The sequence below is a fragment of the Neocloeon triangulifer genome, unplaced genomic scaffold (assembly GCF_031216515.1).
Source record: "Neocloeon triangulifer isolate White Clay Creek 2 clone unplaced genomic scaffold, ASM3121651v1 ptg000012l, whole genome shotgun sequence".
In the NCBI taxonomy this organism is placed as follows: Eukaryota; Metazoa; Arthropoda; class Insecta; order Ephemeroptera; family Baetidae; genus Neocloeon; species Neocloeon triangulifer.
The window spans coordinates 15,578,889-15,599,577 of record NW_026775554.1 but is presented as its reverse complement, the minus strand read 5'-3'; the positions used below and the strand labels follow the sequence as shown (position 1 = coordinate 15,599,577).

General features: G+C 38.9%; 5 protein-coding genes across 7 annotated transcripts; 4 read left to right on the top strand and 1 right to left on the bottom strand.

Annotated features, from left to right (window-relative positions):
• Positions 1-553: 553 nt before the first annotated feature.
• Positions 554-2,325, top strand: LOC132196901 (peflin). The gene is made up of 5 exons (XM_059619839.1): positions 554-802; positions 1,181-1,565; positions 1,661-1,804; positions 1,858-1,992; positions 2,064-2,325. The coding sequence occupies exons 1-5, from the start codon at positions 779-781 to the stop codon at positions 2,153-2,155; spliced, it is 780 nt and encodes a 259-aa protein (XP_059475822.1). The 5' UTR covers positions 554-778; the 3' UTR covers positions 2,156-2,325.
• A 725-nt stretch (positions 2,326-3,050) lies between these two features.
• On the top strand, positions 3,051-6,940 carry LOC132196549 (inner nuclear membrane protein Man1-like). Of its 2 annotated transcripts, none has more exons than XM_059619288.1 (12): positions 3,051-3,220; positions 3,553-3,847; positions 3,931-4,292; positions 4,344-4,509; positions 4,570-4,610; positions 4,742-4,927; positions 4,985-5,162; positions 5,215-5,409; positions 5,461-5,645; positions 5,701-5,846; positions 5,907-6,082; positions 6,137-6,940. In XM_059619288.1, exons 2-12 carry the CDS (start codon positions 3,559-3,561, stop codon positions 6,280-6,282), a joined length of 2,070 nt encoding a protein of 689 aa, XP_059475271.1. In that variant the 5' UTR covers positions 3,051-3,220; positions 3,553-3,558; the 3' UTR covers positions 6,283-6,940. The 2 variants fall into 2 exon arrangements, with proteins under 2 accessions (XP_059475271.1, XP_059475270.1); XM_059619287.1 differs by having other exon boundaries at positions 4,742-4,933.
• A 215-nt stretch (positions 6,941-7,155) lies between these two features.
• Positions 7,156-11,267, top strand: LOC132196454 (integrator complex subunit 7). Of its 2 annotated transcripts, none has more exons than XM_059619123.1 (19): positions 7,156-7,240; positions 7,296-7,417; positions 7,469-7,598; positions 7,659-7,782; positions 7,842-8,002; positions 8,065-8,194; positions 8,252-8,368; positions 8,433-8,682; positions 8,738-8,837; positions 8,895-9,112; positions 9,173-9,294; positions 9,347-9,495; positions 9,552-9,798; positions 9,846-10,141; positions 10,231-10,317; positions 10,380-10,491; positions 10,549-10,647; positions 10,700-10,885; positions 10,937-11,267. In XM_059619123.1, the coding sequence occupies exons 2-19, from the start codon at positions 7,327-7,329 to the stop codon at positions 11,216-11,218; spliced, it is 2,901 nt and encodes a 966-aa protein (XP_059475106.1). In that variant the 5' UTR covers positions 7,156-7,240; positions 7,296-7,326; the 3' UTR covers positions 11,219-11,267. The 2 variants fall into 2 exon arrangements, with proteins under 2 accessions (XP_059475106.1, XP_059475105.1); XM_059619122.1 differs by having other exon boundaries at positions 7,157-7,198.
• A 348-nt stretch (positions 11,268-11,615) lies between these two features.
• LOC132196453 (DNA-directed RNA polymerase III subunit RPC1) lies at positions 11,616-18,169 on the top strand. Its single transcript, XM_059619121.1, has 24 exons — positions 11,616-11,798; positions 12,678-12,810; positions 12,865-13,014; positions 13,072-13,327; positions 13,379-13,797; positions 13,855-13,992; positions 14,054-14,248; positions 14,343-14,467; positions 14,522-14,633; positions 14,689-14,886; positions 14,947-15,085; positions 15,135-15,384; positions 15,440-15,639; positions 15,699-15,812; positions 15,867-16,024; positions 16,077-16,185; positions 16,243-16,593; positions 16,650-16,767; positions 16,824-17,078; positions 17,131-17,284; positions 17,338-17,468; positions 17,521-17,740; positions 17,795-17,930; positions 18,019-18,169. Exons 1-24 carry the CDS (start codon positions 11,740-11,742, stop codon positions 18,084-18,086), a joined length of 4,188 nt encoding a protein of 1,395 aa, XP_059475104.1. The 5' UTR covers positions 11,616-11,739; the 3' UTR covers positions 18,087-18,169.
• A 17-nt stretch (positions 18,170-18,186) lies between these two features.
• LOC132196455 (cytochrome b-c1 complex subunit 2, mitochondrial) lies at positions 18,187-20,417 on the bottom strand. The gene is made up of 8 exons (XM_059619124.1): positions 20,290-20,417; positions 19,941-20,089; positions 19,603-19,794; positions 19,434-19,548; positions 19,063-19,379; positions 18,783-19,008; positions 18,492-18,713; positions 18,187-18,433 (listed from the first exon to the last, which is right to left on the bottom strand). Exons 1-8 carry the CDS (start codon positions 20,323-20,325, stop codon positions 18,347-18,349), a joined length of 1,344 nt encoding a protein of 447 aa, XP_059475107.1. The 5' UTR covers positions 20,326-20,417; the 3' UTR covers positions 18,187-18,346.
• Between the last annotated feature and the right edge of the window lie 272 nt (positions 20,418-20,689).

Genomic DNA, 20,689 nt, shown 5'->3' with positions numbered 1-20,689 from the left:
AATATTTAATTATAAAATATATAATTGGATTTTTAAGTACTATAAAAAGTGATAAATAGAAGAACAAAATATTTATTAAACAAAATATAAATTATTTAAAGCCACCTGATCGAGGCATGGGTTTTTTTCCCCTCCTTTTACTATACAATTATTTTTGAAGTTTTTTGTACTTTTTAGTACAATTCACACTCATGTATTATGTACTACATATGTACATAAGAATGACGCGATGAGGAACCACACCCGATGAGCAATGCGGGCGCCTGCAGGGCACCCAGAAGCAATTTTATTTATTTTTGCACTCTGGACATATGAACGATGCAACAACAGTCTGACGCACACGGCACCATACAGTGTTCAACCACGACAGCCACTTTTGACTAATCTTGTCTTGTTCGGCTAATCAGCGTGCGGCTAGTAATTTTGGCATTTTGATGACGTCATTGTTTACAAATATCCTTTTCTACCGGTTTTTGTCATTCTACTTTAGAATACCGGTTTTTAAATTAAAATTTCGTTGAGCTATCAATGCTAAAAAAGTTCCATTGCGGAAATTACCGGTAACCGGTTGTGCATGAGTTTGGTAGGAAAACGGAAAACATCCTAACACAACTGAACCTCAACGCTAGAAAGGAGATAAAGACAATTTTGACGTCAACCTTTGCCGGTTTTAACCACTGAACAATTATCTTAGATAATATATTATTGATATAATCAAGCAATCTTTGCTTGCCGCGACACATTGCGACTCCATTTCAAAGTCCTAAGTTGCTGAAAAATGGCATATCCTGGAGGAGCACCGGTTAGTATTAGTTGTGATTAAATTATTAATAATTTTGAACTTTAAACTGAGCTATGTACTCTAAGTTATCAAAGGAATTAAATTGCTCCATTTTGTTTCTAGAGTTGTTCTAAATCATTTGAAAAATGTTTATTTGTATTACAAGAATAATAATTTAACGAAAAATTTGGGGCTTTTCTTGATGGTCTATTCCACGACGTTTTTAATAATCTGTTTAAAAAAATGTGTATGCTTTGGCTGCTGGAAGCTTCCTCTCAAAGAATACTGCCACCCTTTATGAGGAGACAATTATATATAGCTTAAATTTTTACAAAGTCAACTGTCGATCGTTTATAATTATTATTCTTAAGCCTAATTAATCTTGGAATTTAATTTTAGGGTGGTTATCCAGGTGGATATGGAGGTGGCTACCCTGGCCAGCAACCACCTGGAGGTGGATACCCTGGTCAACAACCAGGTGGTTATCCAGGGCAACACCCTGGTAGTGCAGGAGGCTACCCTGGCTCAGCACCCCCTCCAGGAGGTTATCCTGGTGCTCCAGGAGGCTATCCCGGCTCAGCACCTCCCGGTGGCCCGGGAGGTTATCCAGGTGGAGCAGGTTATCCCGGAGGAGGCTACCCAGGGGTCAGTCCCGAAATTCAGGGCTGGTTCCAAGCCGTGGATGTCGATAGATCCGGTAAAATTTCTGCGAAGGAGCTGCAAGCGGCCCTGGTCAACGGACAAGGCAAAACCTTCAGTGACACTGCATGTTCCTTGATGATTGGTAATTAATAAAATAAATTATAAATAATAATTTTGCTTAAATTATGAATAAATCTAGTCATTGCAATTTTGGATAATGCAACATCATATTTTTAGGCATGTTCGACAAAGACCAAAGTGGAACGATCGACATGATGGAGTTCCAGCAACTCTACAATTACATCAACCAATGGCTTTCTGCTTTCAAATCCTATGACAGAGATGGATCAGGCTCCATTGACGAAAATGAGCTGACACAAGGTAATAATCTGTTTTATTCTCCTACACAAAATATTAATATTATGTAAATGCAGCATTCCAGCAAATGGGATACCGTTTCTCACCAAACTTTGTGAAATTTGTGGTCGCAAAGAGTGACCCTGCAACAAAATCCAAAATCACAGTGGACCAGTTCATCGTCATTTGCGTTCAAGTCCAGCGATTTACAGGTAAAAATTGTTGTTAAATTGTGTTGTTGGCTTGGCTTGTATTAATTATTATAATTAATTTAATTTTTCAGAGGCGTTCAAGGGTCGAGATCAAGAGATGAAAGGAGTGATAACAATCGGTTATGAGGATTTCCTTACAATTTCGCTTGGCTCCTCAGTGTAAATCTGCACATTCCCTGCTAATCAATTGGCCTCATATACACAAGCATTTCTTATAAGATACAGCAATTTATAAGTGGCAAAATTTTGTGCTCATTGCTATTGTTGCTTTTAGCAAGCACCTTACTTCCAATAAAATTATATATTGCATTTTTAGAGCTTCCTGCCGTCTGAATTGGATTAATTTAATTTCATGAAATATATCTTATGTTCTATGAAACTTAAATGTTGGTGTATTTCTTACAATTCCTTGTAAAAGTTATTTAAAATGAAGGGTAACATTCAATCAATTAAATTGTAAAAGTATTACAAAAAAAAATTGGTACAAGTAATCTATTTGATTTTTATGTCGATTTATTATAAAAAAGGAGTAATTAATGCAATGTTTGTGACATAAATACATTTTGTTCTTTTCGTTGTTTATTTTATATATTGGATCAACTTAACCGCGGCAGTCGAGTTGGACGCTTTGCAGACAATTTTAAATCCTTTCTTCTCTTTTGTTCCAAAATAATTAAAATTTTTGTGCTGACCGAGAATTATAGATAATAATGATGATATTAATTTTTAATGGGGCTTGCCCTATTGATATTTTTGAATTTTATTGTTATGTCATTGTTCAAAAATATTAAAATATTGATGTTATTGCTTTCTCCATTCACTAACACTTGAATTATAGAAACTTAGGAAGAGAGTGTCGAGTGACGGATTATGTAAGAATTTATAGTGTAAATATTGGGAAAAGTTGCAATCATAATTATAAATCCCTCTTTAATTATAATAATTTTGAATTTTATGTTAGGAATTTTTTTAAGCGCGTTATTTTTTGGTCACTTCGCGCCAAATTTTCATTGGTTTGATTCTCACGCCACAGCGAGCAAAGACCGCACTAGCTAGACTAGAAGGACCCGCGTCTCCGGACCCGCCTGCCGCACGTTGTTTTGCAAGGCAAAGATGCGTTTTTTGGCTTGAATCTTTCTCTATATTGAGTAATTTGAGACGAAACTGCCTTTTTTCTCCTGCTTATTTTAGCTGAGAACTCATTATCTGGCGACTGATCTCAAGACCGGTGAGAAAATCTATTAACTTAAGGCGAAAATTCTTGAAAAGTGTCAACACCATTATTGAACGATTTGTTGTTCGCCGACTGTTGACCGTTGCATTGTTGAAATATTTGAACATCGCTGAGTGTAAAGGAACGCGAATTTTCTTGAAAATTTGGAAAATTCTTTTAATTTTTAACAGCAGTGCCTTGAAACGAATTCCTTGCTGTGACGAGTTGCGGGGCTCATTTATTTGCCTCTCGCAAATTGATAGTTTTTAGTTTTACGACTGGATCATTATTTTGTAAAATTTCATTTTGACCTCGGCAAGAAACCCATGAACTTTTATTGTTTTCAGAAAGAGATGTCGAATATTCCGGTAGAGATTTCCCGTCTGTCGGACGAACAACTTCGAGCTGCCTTTATGGAAAGAGGTCAGCCGGTTGGACCAGTCACGGACACAACCCGTAAAGCCTATCAGAACAAATTAGCCTCAATTATGGGCTTTGGAACCCCAAAGAAGACCACCACCCCTAGGAAGAGCACTCCAAAGAAGCAGAGCTTGGCAGCAGTGAGCTCGGAGGAAGAGGACGAGGAACCGATGGTTCCAGTGGTGTCGAGACGGCAAGCCACTCCGCCAAAGAGAAAGTCTGGTCTGTATAATTATCGCACTTAATTCCCAATTAATTTTAAATTTTCATACAATTGACCTTGAATTCCAACAATTTTGTTATAGTCCTACCTCAAAGTCCTCAAACTCCAGTCATCACACCTCAAGTGAGCACCCCTGAAAGCTCAGTGACCAGGAAAAGGTCTGCAGCCAAAATAATCAAGACGAAGCCTGTGAAGCCAGCTACTCCAATCTCTTACGACACAGGATCTGACAGTGATGTGCCTGTTGAGCAACCTAAGGAGACCCGCAGGTCCACACACTCTTACTGGAGACAAACCACGGTGACTCCGAGCAGCTCAACGACTGCTCCTGGAAACTCTCCATTTGTGTCTGATTTTGGCAAGAGGCTCAGTCTCAATACCTTCAATGGCCACTCCACCAGAACGGATCTTGGCCCCCAGAGAATGCCTACTTCTGCTCACGAGGTATACAGTTTTTATTGGAAATTTTCATTTTCGTTCATTTCTAAAATTTAGAGCATTGGACCTTCGTGGAGTCACAAATTCTTCACTCTGGTGTTCCCTGTCCTGTTGGTTGGCTTTTTTGCTTTCCTGATTTTTCGCTACAATGGAATGCCTGCTGCCCCTCGGGACATTGCTGAGAAAATTGACCCCTATTTCAAGAACCTGGAAATGAGACCTGGTAACTTAAAATGGTTGGTTTTCTTATTCTGGTTTTAATATTTCAACCATTTTCCAACAGATACCGTGATTCCAGTTTGCAAAGACACACAAGTACAGGGAGTAAGTATTTTCATACTTAGAGTATCAAACTTTTACTACTGTTAAATTTTAGGATGCTAGCAATTTTTTTTTATTTTTAAGGTTTCATTGTAGAAAGTTAAAATAATTTTTCCATGATGTCCAATTTTCAGATCAACTGCATTATGTATAATGATGCTCTTCCTACCATGGAACACCTTCGATTCTTGGCTCCAAAAATTAAAAAGAAATATGTTGACGCCATTTGCTACCCTACTGGTGAACAAGAAGGAGTCGAGTTTGCTGAAGCTTACCCTATTTCTGACCTGGGCTACGAGCTAGATGTCCGAGGAGTTTCGGTAAATGTAAATTGTTGGTAAAATAGCTTCCACTTCAATAATATGTCTATTCTTTAGGATTCCGAGACTGTCATGAACAACATTCGAGTGATGGTGCGTCACAATCCTAAGTGGGGCTTGGAGATCACCAATCAAGGCAAAGCCATTACTTTGACTGAAGCATGCCTGCCAACCCTGTGCTCCTTCAAGCTGAAGATTGCAGGGTTTATGAATACCATCATTGCTGTGTGTGCTGGTTAGTTTTAAATTAAAAAGAGATATTTAAATTAACTAATTTTAACTCTCAGCGCTTGCATTGCTGTTGGCCATTAAGGGTGTGCACAAATTCTTTGTGGACAGGGCTCTGAAGGATAAGGCTCGGAAGGAGGCGCTGATCAATAGAATCAGAGATCGCATGGAAAGCACAGAACTAGCAAACGGGCCTTTTGATGTTCCCATCGACCAGCTGAGAGATGAGCTGCTTGGAGCCAACAACATCAAATGTGTGTTATTTAATTTTTGTTTATCTTGATTGTTAATTATTTCTTTAATAGCTATGAAAAACATCTGGGAAGAGGCTTTGGCTAGCGTTTTGAAGTACGACCCACAAATCAGGCTGGAGACAAAGAGAATTGGAGGTGAAGAGACTGATTGCCTTGTATGGATTCACTCCAGGTCTCCTCCAGGAAACAGAACCTATCAGAATTTTCAAGATGATGCGGCACAACAAAGAGAAAATGTAATTATTACAATTTTTCCACTTGCAAATGTAAAAACTTGCTTTCATCATGCAGGCCGAAAGTGCATCCCAGATGTCGAAAGATAACATGAGCAAAGTTTGGCAGGGACAAGCCTTTGAAAATGTTGAGGGGTCGTTCAACTCTCCACCTGTGTGCCCTACTCAGTGCCTGAAGATTCGACACATGTTCGTCCCTGATAAGTGAGTTTTTTCAAATCAAAATTGGTTTACCAAAATATTAAAATATTTCTTAAAATCTAGACCTGCTGGTTCTGAAGGAGTTGTTGATGCCATTTTGGAAAAGTGTGGGCAGAACGTTAACATTCTGCACATCAAGTTGGACTCTACTGCAAATGACTGCTGCGTCTATATGAAAACTGCAAGCCAAGCCGATGCTGGACGAGCTTTCCGAGCCTTGCACGGATGGTGGTTTGATGGTATGCCATCTAATCTGCATGGAAGAATTTTTCCTAAAAAGCATTATGAATCAGGAAACTTGGTCACCGTAAAGTTCTTGCGTCTTGAGCGCTATCACGAGAGATTCCCAGAGGCCATCAATGCTTGCATCCCTCTTCGCCCGTCCAACAATCTGAAGCGCTCTCTACAAGGCAAACTCTGGGAGGACAGATCAAACTGATGCGGGAAAATTCACTCATTTTAACCTTAAGACTCACCAATTTTAACAGAATTAGCATCTTGAGACTAGAAAGAAGCTAAATAGAAACTTCATTTGGAATTGAAAGTGCTCCTTGAAAAAAAGAAAATGAATATTTGGCGCACTGGGTAAAGTTCAACATTGAATTATCATAAAAGTATCATAAGTTAAATAAAATTGATCTTGAAAGTTGACCACCCATACTGCTGAAACTTTATAATTATGTAAAATATTTAAGTTTTCCATATCCGTGGAAATGTGAAGATGAGGGTGTTTTACGTAGGGTGTATGGCCCATGCCAATTTAGAATTTAACGCTCCATAATTTGAAATGAGTTGTATAGCACAGTAGAAGTTAATGTTCTTAATGAAATTGTCAAAATGAATTGTTTTTAGATTTAACGTCGGCTCTAAAAAATTGATACAGATGTAATTTTAGTTCAATGATATAAATTGATGGCTCATTTATCATATTATTTGAATCCCATTATAAATATTATTCTTACACTTTCTTGCTTGTAATTTTTATTTAAGTAACTTCCAATGATGTCAAGATTATGTATATTAATACTTTTTCAACTAATGACTAATTTTTGTTCTCAAAAACTTGTATTCTGAATAAAGCGACGAAGACTGCTAAATTTATGAAATTTTATTTTAAAACATTTTTCTTGTTATAATTATTAATGATATGTAATAAAATCCCTTTTGGAAGCTATGAAAATTTTTTTAACTTACAAGCAATGCTGATTATTACAATAGCTTGATTATTTTATTTTTGGCAAACCGCAACCCAAGAAGTCTGCAACCCGCCTATATCTTTCCCTCCCACATCAAAAAGTGGGCGTGGTTCATTATTTGTTTTCGTTTGTAAAACGCGTTAAGCAAACAAGACAGAAGTGAGGAGTTTGTTTCAATTTTTCGCAATTTTTATAAATAATGTATTTGCAAACCACTTTAAGCCAATGTCATTTAATTCATAATAATGCTTTTCAGTCCAAGAAATGTTCTAACGAGTAGCGGATCAATGGCTTCAAACAGAATTATAAGCGCAGGCGATGCTAGTTTAGGAGAGCCAGAGCAAGACGCAAATTCAGCTCTCACGGATTTAGACAAAGGTATCCATATTTATGCAAAATATAAATGGATTAAATATATTTATTTAATAGGTCTTAGATCTGGAAACGTGGGCGAGCAATGTGAGGCAATCGTTAAATTTCCTAGGCTTTTTGAAAAATATCCATTTCCCATTTTGATCAACTCTTCCTTCTTGAAACTGGCTGATGTTTTTCGAGTTGGGTAAGCAAAAAACAAACTCGGTGTTTTAGAATTGGGAAAAATCATTGAATATCCTTGTAGAAACAATTTCATGAGAGTGTGGGTGCTCCGAGTATGCCAGCAAAGTGAAAAGCATTTGGACAAAATCCTTAGCATTGATGATTTTGTGAGACGAATTTTTGGAGTAATTCATTCAAACGATCCTGTAAATATTTTGTGCTTGTCTTCCTCAGCTTATTCTCAAATCCTTTATAATTCAAACAGATAGCCAGGGCATTAACTCTGCATGTAATGGGCAGTGTGGCTAGCATAATTCCGGAGCGAGAACAAGTGCATCACAGCATTCGAAACAGTCTTGATTCTCATGACACTGTTGAAGTTCTAGCAGCAGTTTATGCTGCCTCAAAGTTTGCAGCACATAGCAGGTATGAATAAAAATACAGTCGATTTTTGTTTTGGAATTTTAGCCCTAATATGTTCGTTTTAGGACGTTTGCTGTGAGCATGTGCAACAAAATTGCAGGAATGATCAAGGGACTTGATACCCCTGCTGAGCTTAAACTAAGGTTGATCCCTGTTTTGCAGCACATGCACTATTCAACCTCAACTGCAGCTATGGTAATAATTTAATGAGTTTTATTTTTTATTTTTTGTAATTTTAATTTTAATTATAAGGTTCGTGAGTTGGGTGGTGAGCTGCTCCAAAGCTACCCAGCAAATGAATTTCTCTTAACGTCCTTAGACACTCTTACAAAATTGGCAAAAGAAGCACTAGTGGACATTCCTCATCAGGTATTTTTTTTTACCTTTCAAATGCTTTTCAAATGCAAATCTTTTTACTGACTCAATTCTCCAGGTGTCCTTACTTCTGTACAGTCTAGAGGGAGAGCCAAGGGTAGCTGTTCAGAAACACATTTTCTGGGAGCTGAAAATACTTGCAAAAGAAGGAGCAACGCATTGGACAGCAGCCTCTGTTGCTGCTTTAGTGGCTAAAGCTCAGACGTATCTCTCCAATCCTAACAGAAAGCGGCTCTTGGTTGCTGCTCTAGATGCTCTTGTGGTTCTTTCACAATCTGCATCTACCTGCCATGAACAAATGCACCCTGGTAATTTTTAAAACTTGTAAGAAATTTATAAGCATCCTAACGATTTTGCTCTTAGAATCTGGTTTGATTGATCTGTGCATTCAGAGTTCAAGTGCTCTTGAGCCACAAATTGTCAGCAAAGCACTCACCATTCTCACAAATATCAACTGTCATTGGTAATTAAAATATAAACTTTTTTAAAGCTATATCTTAAAATTAATTTCTTTATTCAGTTATAACGCAGGACTTCCACAGCTTCCAAATGATGACGCCCTCGAGCTGGCATTAGAGTCTTTCATGATGTTTTTGATGATCCAAGACAATGAAAAATTTTTGCCGCAACTGAAAACATGCTTAAAATGTATGGTCCAGCTCTGTGAAGCTTGTCCACATCGGTGTCATTTCTTTGTGGAATTGATTTCCGAACAGATACTTTGCAAAAAGGGGAACAGTATGATTTACATGTTCATCAAACTATTTCATAGATTTTAATTTTTTTTTTAAAATCTAGCACTGTTTTTATTGGTTGAAACTTTGGCTGCAATGGCCTGCTGTGCTCCAATCGTCAATGAAAAGCCCCTCCTGCTTGGAATTTTGCCTGACATATCAAGACTGATCGAAGGCTTTTCAAAAGTAAATATTTCCATTGAAAATGATGCAATTTTTATGTATAAAAAAATTGTAGGATGAAAAACGGGGATCTTTGTTGTGCACTCTGGTGCTTCAGACATGTCAAGGCTACAGCATACCTCAGGACGTTCAAAAGTGTTTGTATGATTACTCGCAAAAGTGTCAAGTTTGGGAGTGCTACAAATTAACTAGAGCATCAATGAGGTTAGTTAATATTCCTCATCAGTTTACATCAATGTCAATTTGATATTATGTCACAGATTTGGCCAGCACATGTTTGCAGTTCCATCAATTTCCCGCCTGATACACTATGTCAGCTCTGAATCTCTCCATTTCTGGCTGAGTTGTCTAAAAGACGTCAGTTTGGCTGAGTGTGCCCTGATGAACGAAAAGCCTGTGAACTCCGATGGTGGTCATTTGTCTTTGTCAAGGGAGAAACAGCCCGGTTTATTGGAAAGCCTGTCGTCTGCTTCAATTCACTACTCGAAAGCAATCGCAGCAATAAAGGTAAAGCTCTGCTGTATTGTTTGCAGTATTAATAAATCTGAGGTTAGGCTGCAGGTTCTTCTCATCAGTCACTTCAGTTTGCTGCGGACTATTTGCGTCTGCGGCTAGACTTCCTGCAGTGCATGTCCCAGCTTGTGCAGTCCTGCAATTCTCTCTACCACCCACCACCTGCTATTGCCATGAATCAGGCGCAAGTCTGCAACGATGAATTCTTGAGACACGGTCGGACGACAACACAACTTAGAAAATGTGCCACAGAGTTCCGCACAATAGCCGACAACTACCACAAACTGGCTCAGTGTGCTTTCGATGCTGATCCGAAATCATTGGCAAACGTCAAAGTGTATCCTTTCAAAATTCTTATATTTTGTCTCATAGAAATTTAATTGTAAACCTCGATAAATATTTTAAATCCTTAACTTTCTTCATTAGACTCAAAAACATTTGTTTGATGATGGCCCAGAGTATAGAATGCTTGGTATTTACAAACCATCAGGACAAAGACCTAGTAGATTTTGGGTATAATTTAATAAAATTATAAATTTTAATTTACTTCCATTATAATTCTTAAATCTCAATAGGTCTACAAAGGATTGTCCAGAACTTCATCACTTGGTGACTAGCAGTAAGAGAGCTATGCAAATCATTGAAGACCTTAAAAATGATACTAATTCAAAACCTATTACAAGCAAGGTAATTTAGAAGAAGAAAAAAACGGGAAATATTTATCATTAATTATTATTATTTTAGCACACAAATGCATTACTTCGCCAAGTTAAGATCGTCACTGTGTCTCCTTTATGTCTTCCTAGATACTTCTTCCAAACATTGCAGTGCACCTCTGTTAAGGTAACATGCATAAATTGAGACAACTTTTTACTTGATTTTCAACAATTTGCAGCTTTCAATCACCCCACAAGCTCGACTCGTTGGAGAAATCACAGTCCCTGCCAACACTCAAATGGTGGTACACATCGAAGGAGTCTGTCAGCACCTTGGAACTCCAGGCCTGTTTAGAAGCATAAAGGGCATTGACCTTGTGCTCACCAACACATTCCAATCCTCTCGGGGCCCTGATTCAAACAAAGTAGTAAATTTTTTTTTGTACAGGGAACCGGCATTAATTATAAATTTTTAGGAGGTGGGAAGCATGAACCAAGTGGTGAATCCTCATCACGATTTCTTCTCGGCGCAGTTCCTGTTGTCATTCCCTCAAGGAGGCCAATATCAAATTTGCATAACAGCGTCTATTGTGGACGAAGAAGGCCTTGTGTGGCGCAGTGGTCCAAAATCTTATTTGGTGGTAAAAGTTTACGACGAACCAGGTGCAGGTGGATCTTCCGGCTCCATTCAAGCTCTAAACAAGGGATTTTCTGAATCTGGGGGTGGAAATGTTGGTATGAGAGCACCAAGATTTTAAACTTTTGCAATAAATTTGAAGGATAAAAAAACTTATTCATAATATTGGTAATTATTTATGACAAATGTCAAATGAATCGCAAAAATTCCTAACATTAATTTTTTTTAAATAACATTATTTAGGGGGATATGGGATACAAATTGAAATATGGTAAAATTAGTTTTTTACTAGCTCTATCATTTTCATTGAATGTTTTATCATTAAAAAAAATATAAATATGTGCACATAATTGTGCTTCCCTTTAAATTTTATTTGAATATAAATTTAATGAGTAAAAATATGCAGAAATAAAAATAATATGAACATCACGGATTTTATGAATGCCCCGCCAATTTTTTGTGATATAAAGTTCATTCAAGGGGGGCGATAGTAGTGACGTAACTAACAGATGACTGCACTGGTTCTGCTGTCATCAGCATTTCGCCACACGTGTTGAGATTGTCTGACTTTTTGAGCCTCAAAATATTCTGCCTAAATGAAATAATTTGTAATCTGGAAAGACCGGAAAGTCATCCAAAAAAATGAGCAGTCATTCCGGAGGAAAGAAGCAGTACCGGGAAACTAACAGCGCACTTCAAGCGTACGTAATTGACTGTATAATCCCATTTTTTCATGAGACCAAATGAGCACCCCATGTGGCTGATAGCGTGTTCTCCATTGAATATTTTTGTTTAAAATGCCTCATTGGATTTAATTTGTAGTCAGGATCATTTCATGCTTTAATGTCTACATTTTCTACAGACCGTCATTGTCTTTAATTTTCAATTTATAATTTAAATCATGTATCATGACTGAGAATGTCTCATCTTTTCTCATTTTTCGCGGATTTATATTCAAATATTTTCCACTTTGTTCATTCAGTCAATAGATGGCGTGCGCTTAAAATAAAAAAATGTAACCGATTTTCAGTTAATAAAATCAAAATATTTTGCGATTATTAGTTAGCTTACTCTTAATGATTATTGAACGTACAGTTTTTATACATTTAAGCTACAAAAATGCATTTTTTCTGCTTTCGTCACAATAAGGGTGATTTAAAAGCGTTATCTTTAATCAATTAAACCGGTTTTAAATTTTGTAAACAAACCGATATATTAGCCACGCCCACAAATCAACAAAAACATAAAATCCCATGCTGCACGTATGTGTAAACGTAAACAAATCTATGTACAACCGCAGTGCAAAAATGCAAAATTTGCACTGAATCTGAATTCTATATTGAATAAGAGGTTCTTACGTATTTTTTTTGCACTCTCTCTAGTTTTCATGTTTTTCACATTCACAAAATCGTCAAAAACTTAAACCAATTTTAAGATAAAATGGTCAAGCAACAATATCGCTCGTCCAATTTTGTGCAAAAAGCGTAAGTACATATTGAAAATTCCCTTCAAAAATTTAAAAAGAAGTTTTCACTTTTACATTTTAGGAAAAAAATTATAAAATTTATAATATTTTACAGATCCGGACTCAATTTTGAGCTTGTGAAGAGGGAACATATTGAGCAGCAGTCCCATATTCAGATCTTTGCCACTCAGCTCTTCAGAGATGAGCAAAGAAACCCTGAATTTTACTCTGCGCTAGATAGGCGTCTGGTTAGCTTGAAAAAGATTTTGATCAGTTAAGAACCTAATAATGATTTTATTTAGGGCACGAGCAGCAAAGACAACAAGTGTGAGACATGTGGACAAGGTGTTTTGGATTGCCCTGGGCACTGGGGGTTTATGACCCTGGAGTTGCCAGTGTTCCACATAGGCTACTTTGGCCAAGTCATCAACATTCTGCAGACCATTTGCAAGGCACTGAATTCAAATATCTGAAGAAGAAAATCGGCTCTAACTTTTGTACATTCACAGGAATGCTCGCATGTGCTTCTTACTGGGCAGGTGAAGCAAAAGTACATGAACATCATGAACTCAAAGCTGTCATACGTCAGCAAAAAGAAGCACAGGAAGGAAATCCAGGTGCTTGCCAAAAAGACCACTGTTTGCCCAAACTGCACTGCAATGAATGGAATTGTAAAGAAAGGTGTTGGTTTGATGAAAATCATCCACGACCAGATAAGAAACTGCCCAAAGAAGAAAAAGGAGGACATACTGCAGGAACGAATCGGTAACGCAAAATATTAGCAACCTAACTATTCCCTCTAATTTTTTTATTCAGCCGAGTGGACAAATATTCTTGGTGACAGTGCCGAAGCTGAGAGAATTGCCCCTTCCACCTTTGTCCACAATCTCAATCCGAGGGATGTGTATTATCTGTTCAAACGCATCCCCGAGTGTGATGTGCCTCTGCTTGGGATGTCTCTGTACTCCATTCAGAGACCACACGATCTCATTGTTACTGCAATCCCTGTGCCACCCATTGTAATCCGCCCGTCAGTGAAAAATGACTTGAAGGCTGGATCCACTGAAGACGACATCACGATGACCATCAATGAGATTGCTTTCATCAACGAGGTCATCAAAAAACATCAAGCAAACAATGCAAAGCCTGATATGATATTTGTGGACTGGGAGTACCTGCAAATAAAATGTGCTCGTCTGATCAATGGTGACGTTAGAGCGCCGTTTGAAATGCAGGTTGGCTTTTTATTAAATTTTACTTTGTCAAACAACTATTTATCATTTTATTTTTAGCAACACAAGACTAAAAGAGGATTTGTCCAAAGACTGAAAGGAAAGGAAGGGCGCTTCAGAGGGAACCTGTCGGGAAAAAGAGTAGACTTTTCTGGCAGAACTGTGATCAGCCCAAATCCATACCTCAAAATTGATGAGGTAAGTAAGTATCTTTGAAATAATGCGCGACCATGTTATTAAGCTTCTTGAACATTAAAAGGTTGGAGTCCCTCGACATGTGGCTATGACGTTAACCTACCCCGAGAGGGTGAACAACAACAATATTGCCTATCTGCAGAAACTTGTATCTGCTGGCTCTAACAAACACCCAGGGGCAAACTACTTCAATAGGCTAGGCTTCAGCAGGAAAGATCTTGGCTACGGAGACACTAAAATAGTTGCTCAAAAACTCCGGGTGAGGAAAATGTGAAATTATAATATGGTTCAAAGAAGATCTATTAAATAAAATCCAGCATTGCAAAATCTAAACAATTCCTTATCTTATCCAGCCAGGTGACGTTGTTGAGAGACACCTTCAGGACGGTGACATTGTGCTTTTCAATCGGCAGCCCAGCTTGCACAAATTGAGTATCATGTCGCACAGAGTAAAGGTTCAAAACACAAGGACGTTTAGGTGAATGATCGATTAAATTTTTTATGCAAATGCTTACATTGAATTTTTTTAAAGTTTTAATGAATGTGTCTGCACGCCTTACAATGCGGACTTTGATGGAGACGAAATGAATCTGCACGTTCCACAGACAGAAGAAGCCAGGGCCGAAGCTCTTATTCTCATGGGAGTAAGATTAAGTTCCTTAAATTTTATTTTTAAATTTTATCATTTAAATATTTTAGAGCAAATCAAACCTGGTCACTCCAAGGAGTGGTGAATTGATGATTGGAGCAACCCAGGATTTCCTCACTGGTGCTTTTTTGATCACTCAGAAAGACCACTTCTTGACGAGAGACAAGTTTTGCCAGCTCATTAATTCGTTCCTGGTAGATGAGGATGCTGCAATGAGAGTGGACATTCCAAAGCCAGCAATTATCAAAGTAATAAATTGACTAAAAATTTTAAATAAATATGATAATATTATATCTTAAAATATGTAGCCGTTGGAACTGTGGACTGGCAAGCAGCTGTTTAGTATGATTCTGAAGCCAAATAAAAAGTGTCCCGTCAAGTGCAATCTTAGAGCAAAAACCAAACCCTATAAAGGAAACGACGAAGAGCTGACTGCCGATGATTCATGTAACCAATCGTTAATTAAAATTTTCACAATGATTTTTTTTTCCCGTAGTTGTTGTGATTAGAAATTCTGAACTGCTTGCTGGAGCGCTGGACAAGAGTTTGCTGGGCTCTGGTGGCAAAGGCAACATTTTCTATGTGCTCCTACGAGACTGGGGTGAAAACGTCTCCATAAAAGCTATGGCTAGATTGGCTCGTCTGACATCAAACTTCTTGATGAACAGAGGATTTTCCATTGGCATTGAAGATGTCATGCCTGACGAAAATCTGATTGCCACTAAAAAGTCGCTTGTCAGAGAGAAGTAATTTCAATGTGACTCTTTTCGATGATCCTATTTTATTAACAAAAATATCTAGGTACCAGATTTGTGATGAACTGATTGCCCAGCACAAAAATAATACACTTCAGTGCTTACCTGGCTGCTCTTTGGACACAACTTTGGAGGCGAAGCTGCTTGGAACTTTATCAGACATCCGAGAAAAGGCTGGAATGGCTTGTTTGAGAAGTCTGCCAAGATACAACAGTCCTATGACAATGGCGTTGTGTGGTTCAAAAGGTATGCAAATCACTACTTATACAATTGCGTATGAAGTAAATTGAATATTAAATTTACAGGTTCCATTATTAATATCTGCCAAATGATTGCTTGTGTGGGCCAGCAAGCTATTGGGGGCAAAAGAGTGCCGGACGGTTTTGAGAACAGGGCCCTTCCTCACTTCCCACATTTCTGTAAGTATTTGTTACTGCTTTTTAACATGAAAATAACATTCTCAAACATCATAGCTCGTGAACCAGCCGCAAAAGGCTTCGTGGAAAATAGTTTCTTCTCGGGACTTACTCCTACTGAATTTTTCTTCCACACTATGGCTGGCCGTGAGGGTCTTGTGGACACGGCTGTCAAAACCGCAGAGACTGGTTACATGCAAAGGAGACTGATGAAGGTGAGGTATGCACTTTTGGTGTATATAATGTTCTCATTAATTGAATTTTCAGGGTTTGGAAGACTTGTGCGTGCAATATGACGATACGGTGCGAAATTGCAACAATATGGTCATTCAGTTTTGCTACGGAGAAGATGGACTGGATCCAACTTATATGGAAGGTTAGTAAATATTAATCTGCGTGATTAAAATTTTCTCATTTTTTTTTAAATCATCAGGAAAAGACCAACCTGTTGAGTTTGAACGTATACTGGAGCACGTAAAAGCCAAATCACCATTCCGCAGTGAAGACGGACTGGAGGGTGTAAAAATTTGTCAGTACACTGAGCAAATGCTAGAGCATGAAATGGAGAAGTGTGGAGAAACTGCTGATCAGTTCAAAAACTCCATTCGTCAATACATGGACGCAGTTGCAGCCCGCGTCAATGAGATTAGAGAAATTCAGGGTGTGAGTAAAGGCAGAAAACCAACTAAGGTAGAACTGGAACTGGAAAGGCTGACACTGAGTCAGTTAGTAGAATTCTTTGAGACGTGCCGAGAAAAATTTATCCAAGCTAAGATTGAGCCAGGTAAATTATCGTTTTAATTAAATTAGGATTAAATTCAAGTTAATATTAAAATTCAGGAACTGCTGTTGGTGCGCTTGCTGGACAGTCAATTGGAGAACCGGGAACACAAATGACACTGAAAACTTTCCATTTTGCTGGTGTTGCATCAATGAATATCACACTGGGTGTTCCTCGGTATAAACGACTAGGATTTATTTAGTTATTGTTTGCAACTTTTTTTCCTATTTCAGAATCCTTGAGATTATGAATGCTGCCAAAACTATGAGCACTCCCCTGATTACTGCCAAACTTGACGGAAAGGGCCAGTTTGAGGAAGGCGAGGCCAGGAGAATCAAGGGCAGGATTGAGAAAACGACACTTGGAGAGGTGTGTCGATACCTGGAGGAAGTAGTTCTTCCCGACGAATTTTTCATAATCGTCCGTGTGGATATTGCAAGAATTAAACTGCTTAAATTGGAACTCAATGCTGCCATAATTGCCTACATGTAACATTGCGATCTGTAGCGTTGGATAGTTTTAGATGTATTTATTTTCCAGGATCGATGTGAGCAGCAAGCCAAAAATCAAAGCCAATGTAGAAGTGATGAGTGTGTCTGTGTTAAAAGTTGTACCTAGAATGGACAAGGAGAAAAGAGATCCGCAGGAAGTCCTTCAAGAACTTGCAACACTCCTTCCGCAAGTCACCATTTCAGTGCGCTTAGACCTGTAGTTTTTTTCTTTCTCTAAAACAAAGAATTATTGCAGGGAATTTCAACTGTGAGCCGTGCTGTAATTAGCCACGATGAAAAGGACAATAGCAAGCTTCAGCTGGTTATTGAAGGATCAGGACTGAGAGATGTGTTGGCCACACCTGGCATTGACTGGAGGCACACAAGGTTCAGTTTAGTAAACTTTTTGAATTTTGATCATTTTTTACAATAATTACAGGTGCAACAATATTTTGGAGGTCAAGAATGTACTTGGAATTGAGGCTGCAAGAGCAACTATCATTGAGGAAATTAGATTTACAATGAGGGATTACGGAATCACCCTTGACGTGCGACACCTCATGTTGCTAGCGGACCTAATGACCTCTGTGGGAGACATGCATGGAATGACTAGATTTGGATTGGAGAAGATGAAAGAATCTGTTTTGATGCTAGCATCGGTAAGTTTCAAGTTACTAGTACTGCTTTATTTGATTCTTTTTTACTTTTTTCAGTTTGAAAGGACAAGTGATCATTTGTTTGAGGCAGCCCTTTATGGCCAAAGAGATTCTCTGAGTGGTGTTAGTGAAAGCATAATAATTGGCAATCCAATGGATATGGGAACTGGACTTTGCAAACTGCTTTACAAATATCCTTTTCAATCATTTATATGTAGTTGAATTATTTGTGTTAATACGTTTTTGGTAATTGATGTTTTCCTTGACTCTCTACTGCACATCTCCACAGGAAGAAGAACCACCAAAAGTTAAAACACCTCTGCTTGCCTCACTACTTGAACAGGTTTAACGCAGTAACTCATGTGCTGAATGGACTGTATTTTTCTGCTAATAAAATTGCTTTTATAAAACCAGATTTTCTTTCAAAATTTAAATAAGAAAGCATCAAAAACAGTGTTTGTCATTTATTAATCGTTAACAGTAAATAATTTACAGCAGTTTGTGAATGTCTGAATTTTTCTGAAGACCAAACATCACCTACGACAGACAGAATGATGATTTCTTTTGTTGCAATCTATATCTGTGTTTTAAGGGGGAAATGCCTTCAATTTACTTCAGTTGGTCGAGATAGGGGACTCCGCTAATGTTGCCCAAAGCAGCCAGGGCAAACTTGCCACCGGCAACCTTCTTGGCAGCCTGTAAACAAGTAAATTAGCAATAATAAAGAAGCCAGCGGATGAAAAGCCAAACTCACAGCAGCAACGTCGCTTGTGGAAACTCCATCGACAAGGGAAACTACTTGGGAGGCAGAAGCAACAGACCCTCTGAGGACAGCCTCAAGGCCAATGGACTCAGAAAGACCACTGCCGGTCTCACTTTCCTGCAAAATCTGGGCCTTCAGCTGGGCTTTGGCGCGCTTCACGTCAGCGTCCGACACGGACAGAGACTTAAGACTGCGGACAACAGCTTCAAGAGCCTGAAAAATAATTTATAAAAAAAAATTAAAATTTGTTTTTCTAGTAAGACAAGAGAAGCTATATTTTACCTTTCCGGCAACATTGCCAGGGGCTGCGACCACAGCACCAAAGAGACCACTGTCAGAGTAGCTGACATTGAATCCAGAGGCAGCGACAATTTCATTTTCAGCAGCAGCACAAGCGGCCTTGGCGATAGGGGAGGTTGAGGCACCATTGCTCCATTTGACTGAAGGACCAGCACCGGCAACCCGGTGCAGGAGAGCGTAAACAATAGCATCCTTGGCGTTGGAAACGCTGTGAAAAATTTTTCATATATAAAAACGAAGACGCTATCAAAATCTAACAAACCTGGCTCCTTCGGTGGCGATGGCAATGAAGGCCGAACTCGAACCACCCTCCTGTCTGATTTCACCGGCGTTGAAAGTGGGTTTGGAGGCAGCAGGTCCGTTGTTGGAGTCGAGAGCCAGAGACTGGGCTGCTGGCACCAACAAGTCCTGGCCAACACCAATACCAACCACGGCGCCCCTGGTGGTGGTGAAGGTCTGGTTTACGTAGTGCTGCAATGTCTCGGAGCTAATTTTGCCAACGTTGTGACTGGCGACATACAGGCTGTTGCCAAGACCGGTGCGGTAGGCGGCCTTGTGCAGAAGGTCAATTCCACGAGCCTAGTTTTTTTATTTATTATTATTTTGTTTCAGAAAAAACAAAACTAAAATTACAGGTGCAGAGAGTCCAGCAAGTTCGTATTTTAGTCTGGGCACGGCATCTGCAAGTTCCCAGGGCTTGAAGGCCTGCTTAGAGGCGATTTCCAATAAGTACTGCACGGTGGGCTCGCTAAAAATAGTATTTGTGAGAAAATGTTATAAAACTTGAACATTTAAATCAAACATGGAATCGTTGGTGGCCTCCAGTGTGTAGGAAATATGCTCTCGGCCAACCTGGCACGTGAGGTTGGCACCATATTGCTGCAGGTTCCTTGTGATGGAAAAGTGGCTTGCACCCTTCGTGGTCAAACCAGCGATGATCCTCAAAAAGTGGGCTGCTCCCAAGTTCTCAGCAGTCTCGTACCGAGAACCGGCTCTGAAAATACCAAAATAGAATATGTCATTACAAAGAGGCCTCAAGTAATTCATTTTTAATTTAAATAAAAGTAAAATAAATTAGCCACTTCTCAAAATAATTAATTAGCTATCGTAAAATTCAGTCAAGTCACGACTGGATATTACCGGAAGAAGATTGACACTCTGGAGAGAGGCGAATTGTTGTCTACAGAAGTAACGATGAGCTTGTTGGGCAAGACAGTGGACTTGACGTCCTGCGAGGCCGCCGACTGCAGAGGCTTGGCAGCTGCTTGTCCAGCAGCATAGTGCCGTTGCTGAAATAATGATGCAATTAATATCTTGAAATTTTCTTAAATAGAACTGTAAAATCTTTGCAACGAAACGGCTGGTATAATAAAATCTGGAGTTTGATCTTTGCAAAAGATCGCCGGGACCTCGATTTTTCCAAGCCCGTTCGGCACCAAATTTTTGGGGCCACTGTGGCAGAATTTAATCTCCGCTGACAAGGACTTACCGCGATTGCTCGCAGCAGAGGCGTTTTCGAAGCCATCGGTGCAAGCAACGAGAAATTCAACCTTTTTCGACCAGAGTGTCGACCTCCAATATGTCCGAAGATCACACTTTTTCGAAGCGAAAAGGAACACCTGAAATCGGTCACGTGGCCACGCCCACTTCAGACAGCGCGAAAATGCATGGCACGTGGTCGCTCGCAATGGAACATGCAAAAATAGATTATTACGAATAATACAAAAAATAAGAAAATTGGGATGATGATAAGCATTCTTTCAACAAATTCATGCTCAACTGGAAGGCAAACATGCAGTTTACGGCAAGGTGAGCTTAGTTTCCGTGATGATCCTCCAAATTTATGGCATGAACACGAATTATATGACCAAAAATGGAAAAAATGTCAC

Coding starts and splice junctions, on each gene's coding strand:
- LOC132196901 (XM_059619839.1), top strand. CDS start 779: ATGGCATATCCTGGAGGAGCACCG. Junction 1,566..1,660: donor TGCATGTTCCTTGATGATTG/GTAATTAATAAA, acceptor TCATATTTTTAG/GCATGTTCGACAAAGACCAA. Junction 1,993..2,063: donor TCAAGTCCAGCGATTTACAG/GTAAAAATTGTT, acceptor TTAATTTTTCAG/AGGCGTTCAAGGGTCGAGAT.
- LOC132196549 (XM_059619287.1), top strand. CDS start 3,559: ATGTCGAATATTCCGGTAGAGATTTCCCGTCTGTCGGACGAACAACTT. Junction 4,611..4,741: donor AAGACACACAAGTACAGGGA/GTAAGTATTTTC, acceptor TCCAATTTTCAG/ATCAACTGCATTATGTATAA. Junction 5,847..5,906: donor CACATGTTCGTCCCTGATAA/GTGAGTTTTTTC, acceptor CTTAAAATCTAG/ACCTGCTGGTTCTGAAGGAG.
- LOC132196454 (XM_059619123.1), top strand. CDS start 7,327: ATGGCTTCAAACAGAATTATAAGCGCAGGCGATGCTAGTTTAGGAGAG. Junction 9,799..9,845: donor AAGCAATCGCAGCAATAAAG/GTAAAGCTCTGC, acceptor ATCTGAGGTTAG/GCTGCAGGTTCTTCTCATCA. Junction 10,492..10,548: donor CAAAACCTATTACAAGCAAG/GTAATTTAGAAG, acceptor TTATTATTTTAG/CACACAAATGCATTACTTCG.
- LOC132196453 (XM_059619121.1), top strand. CDS start 11,740: ATGAGCAGTCATTCCGGAGGAAAGAAGCAGTACCGGGAAACTAACAGC. Junction 14,249..14,342: donor TAGTTGCTCAAAAACTCCGG/GTGAGGAAAATG, acceptor TATCTTATCCAG/CCAGGTGACGTTGTTGAGAG. Junction 14,468..14,521: donor CAAAACACAAGGACGTTTAG/GTGAATGATCGA, acceptor ATTTTTTTAAAG/TTTTAATGAATGTGTCTGCA.
- LOC132196455 (XM_059619124.1), bottom strand. CDS start 20,325: ATGGCTTCGAAAACGCCTCTGCTGCGAGCAATCGCG. Junction 19,795..19,940: donor AGAGTGTCAATCTTCTTCCG/GTAATATCCAGT, acceptor TGGTATTTTCAG/AGCCGGTTCTCGGTACGAGA. Junction 19,380..19,433: donor TTGCTGGACTCTCTGCACCT/GTAATTTTAGTT, acceptor TAAAAAAACTAG/GCTCGTGGAATTGACCTTCT.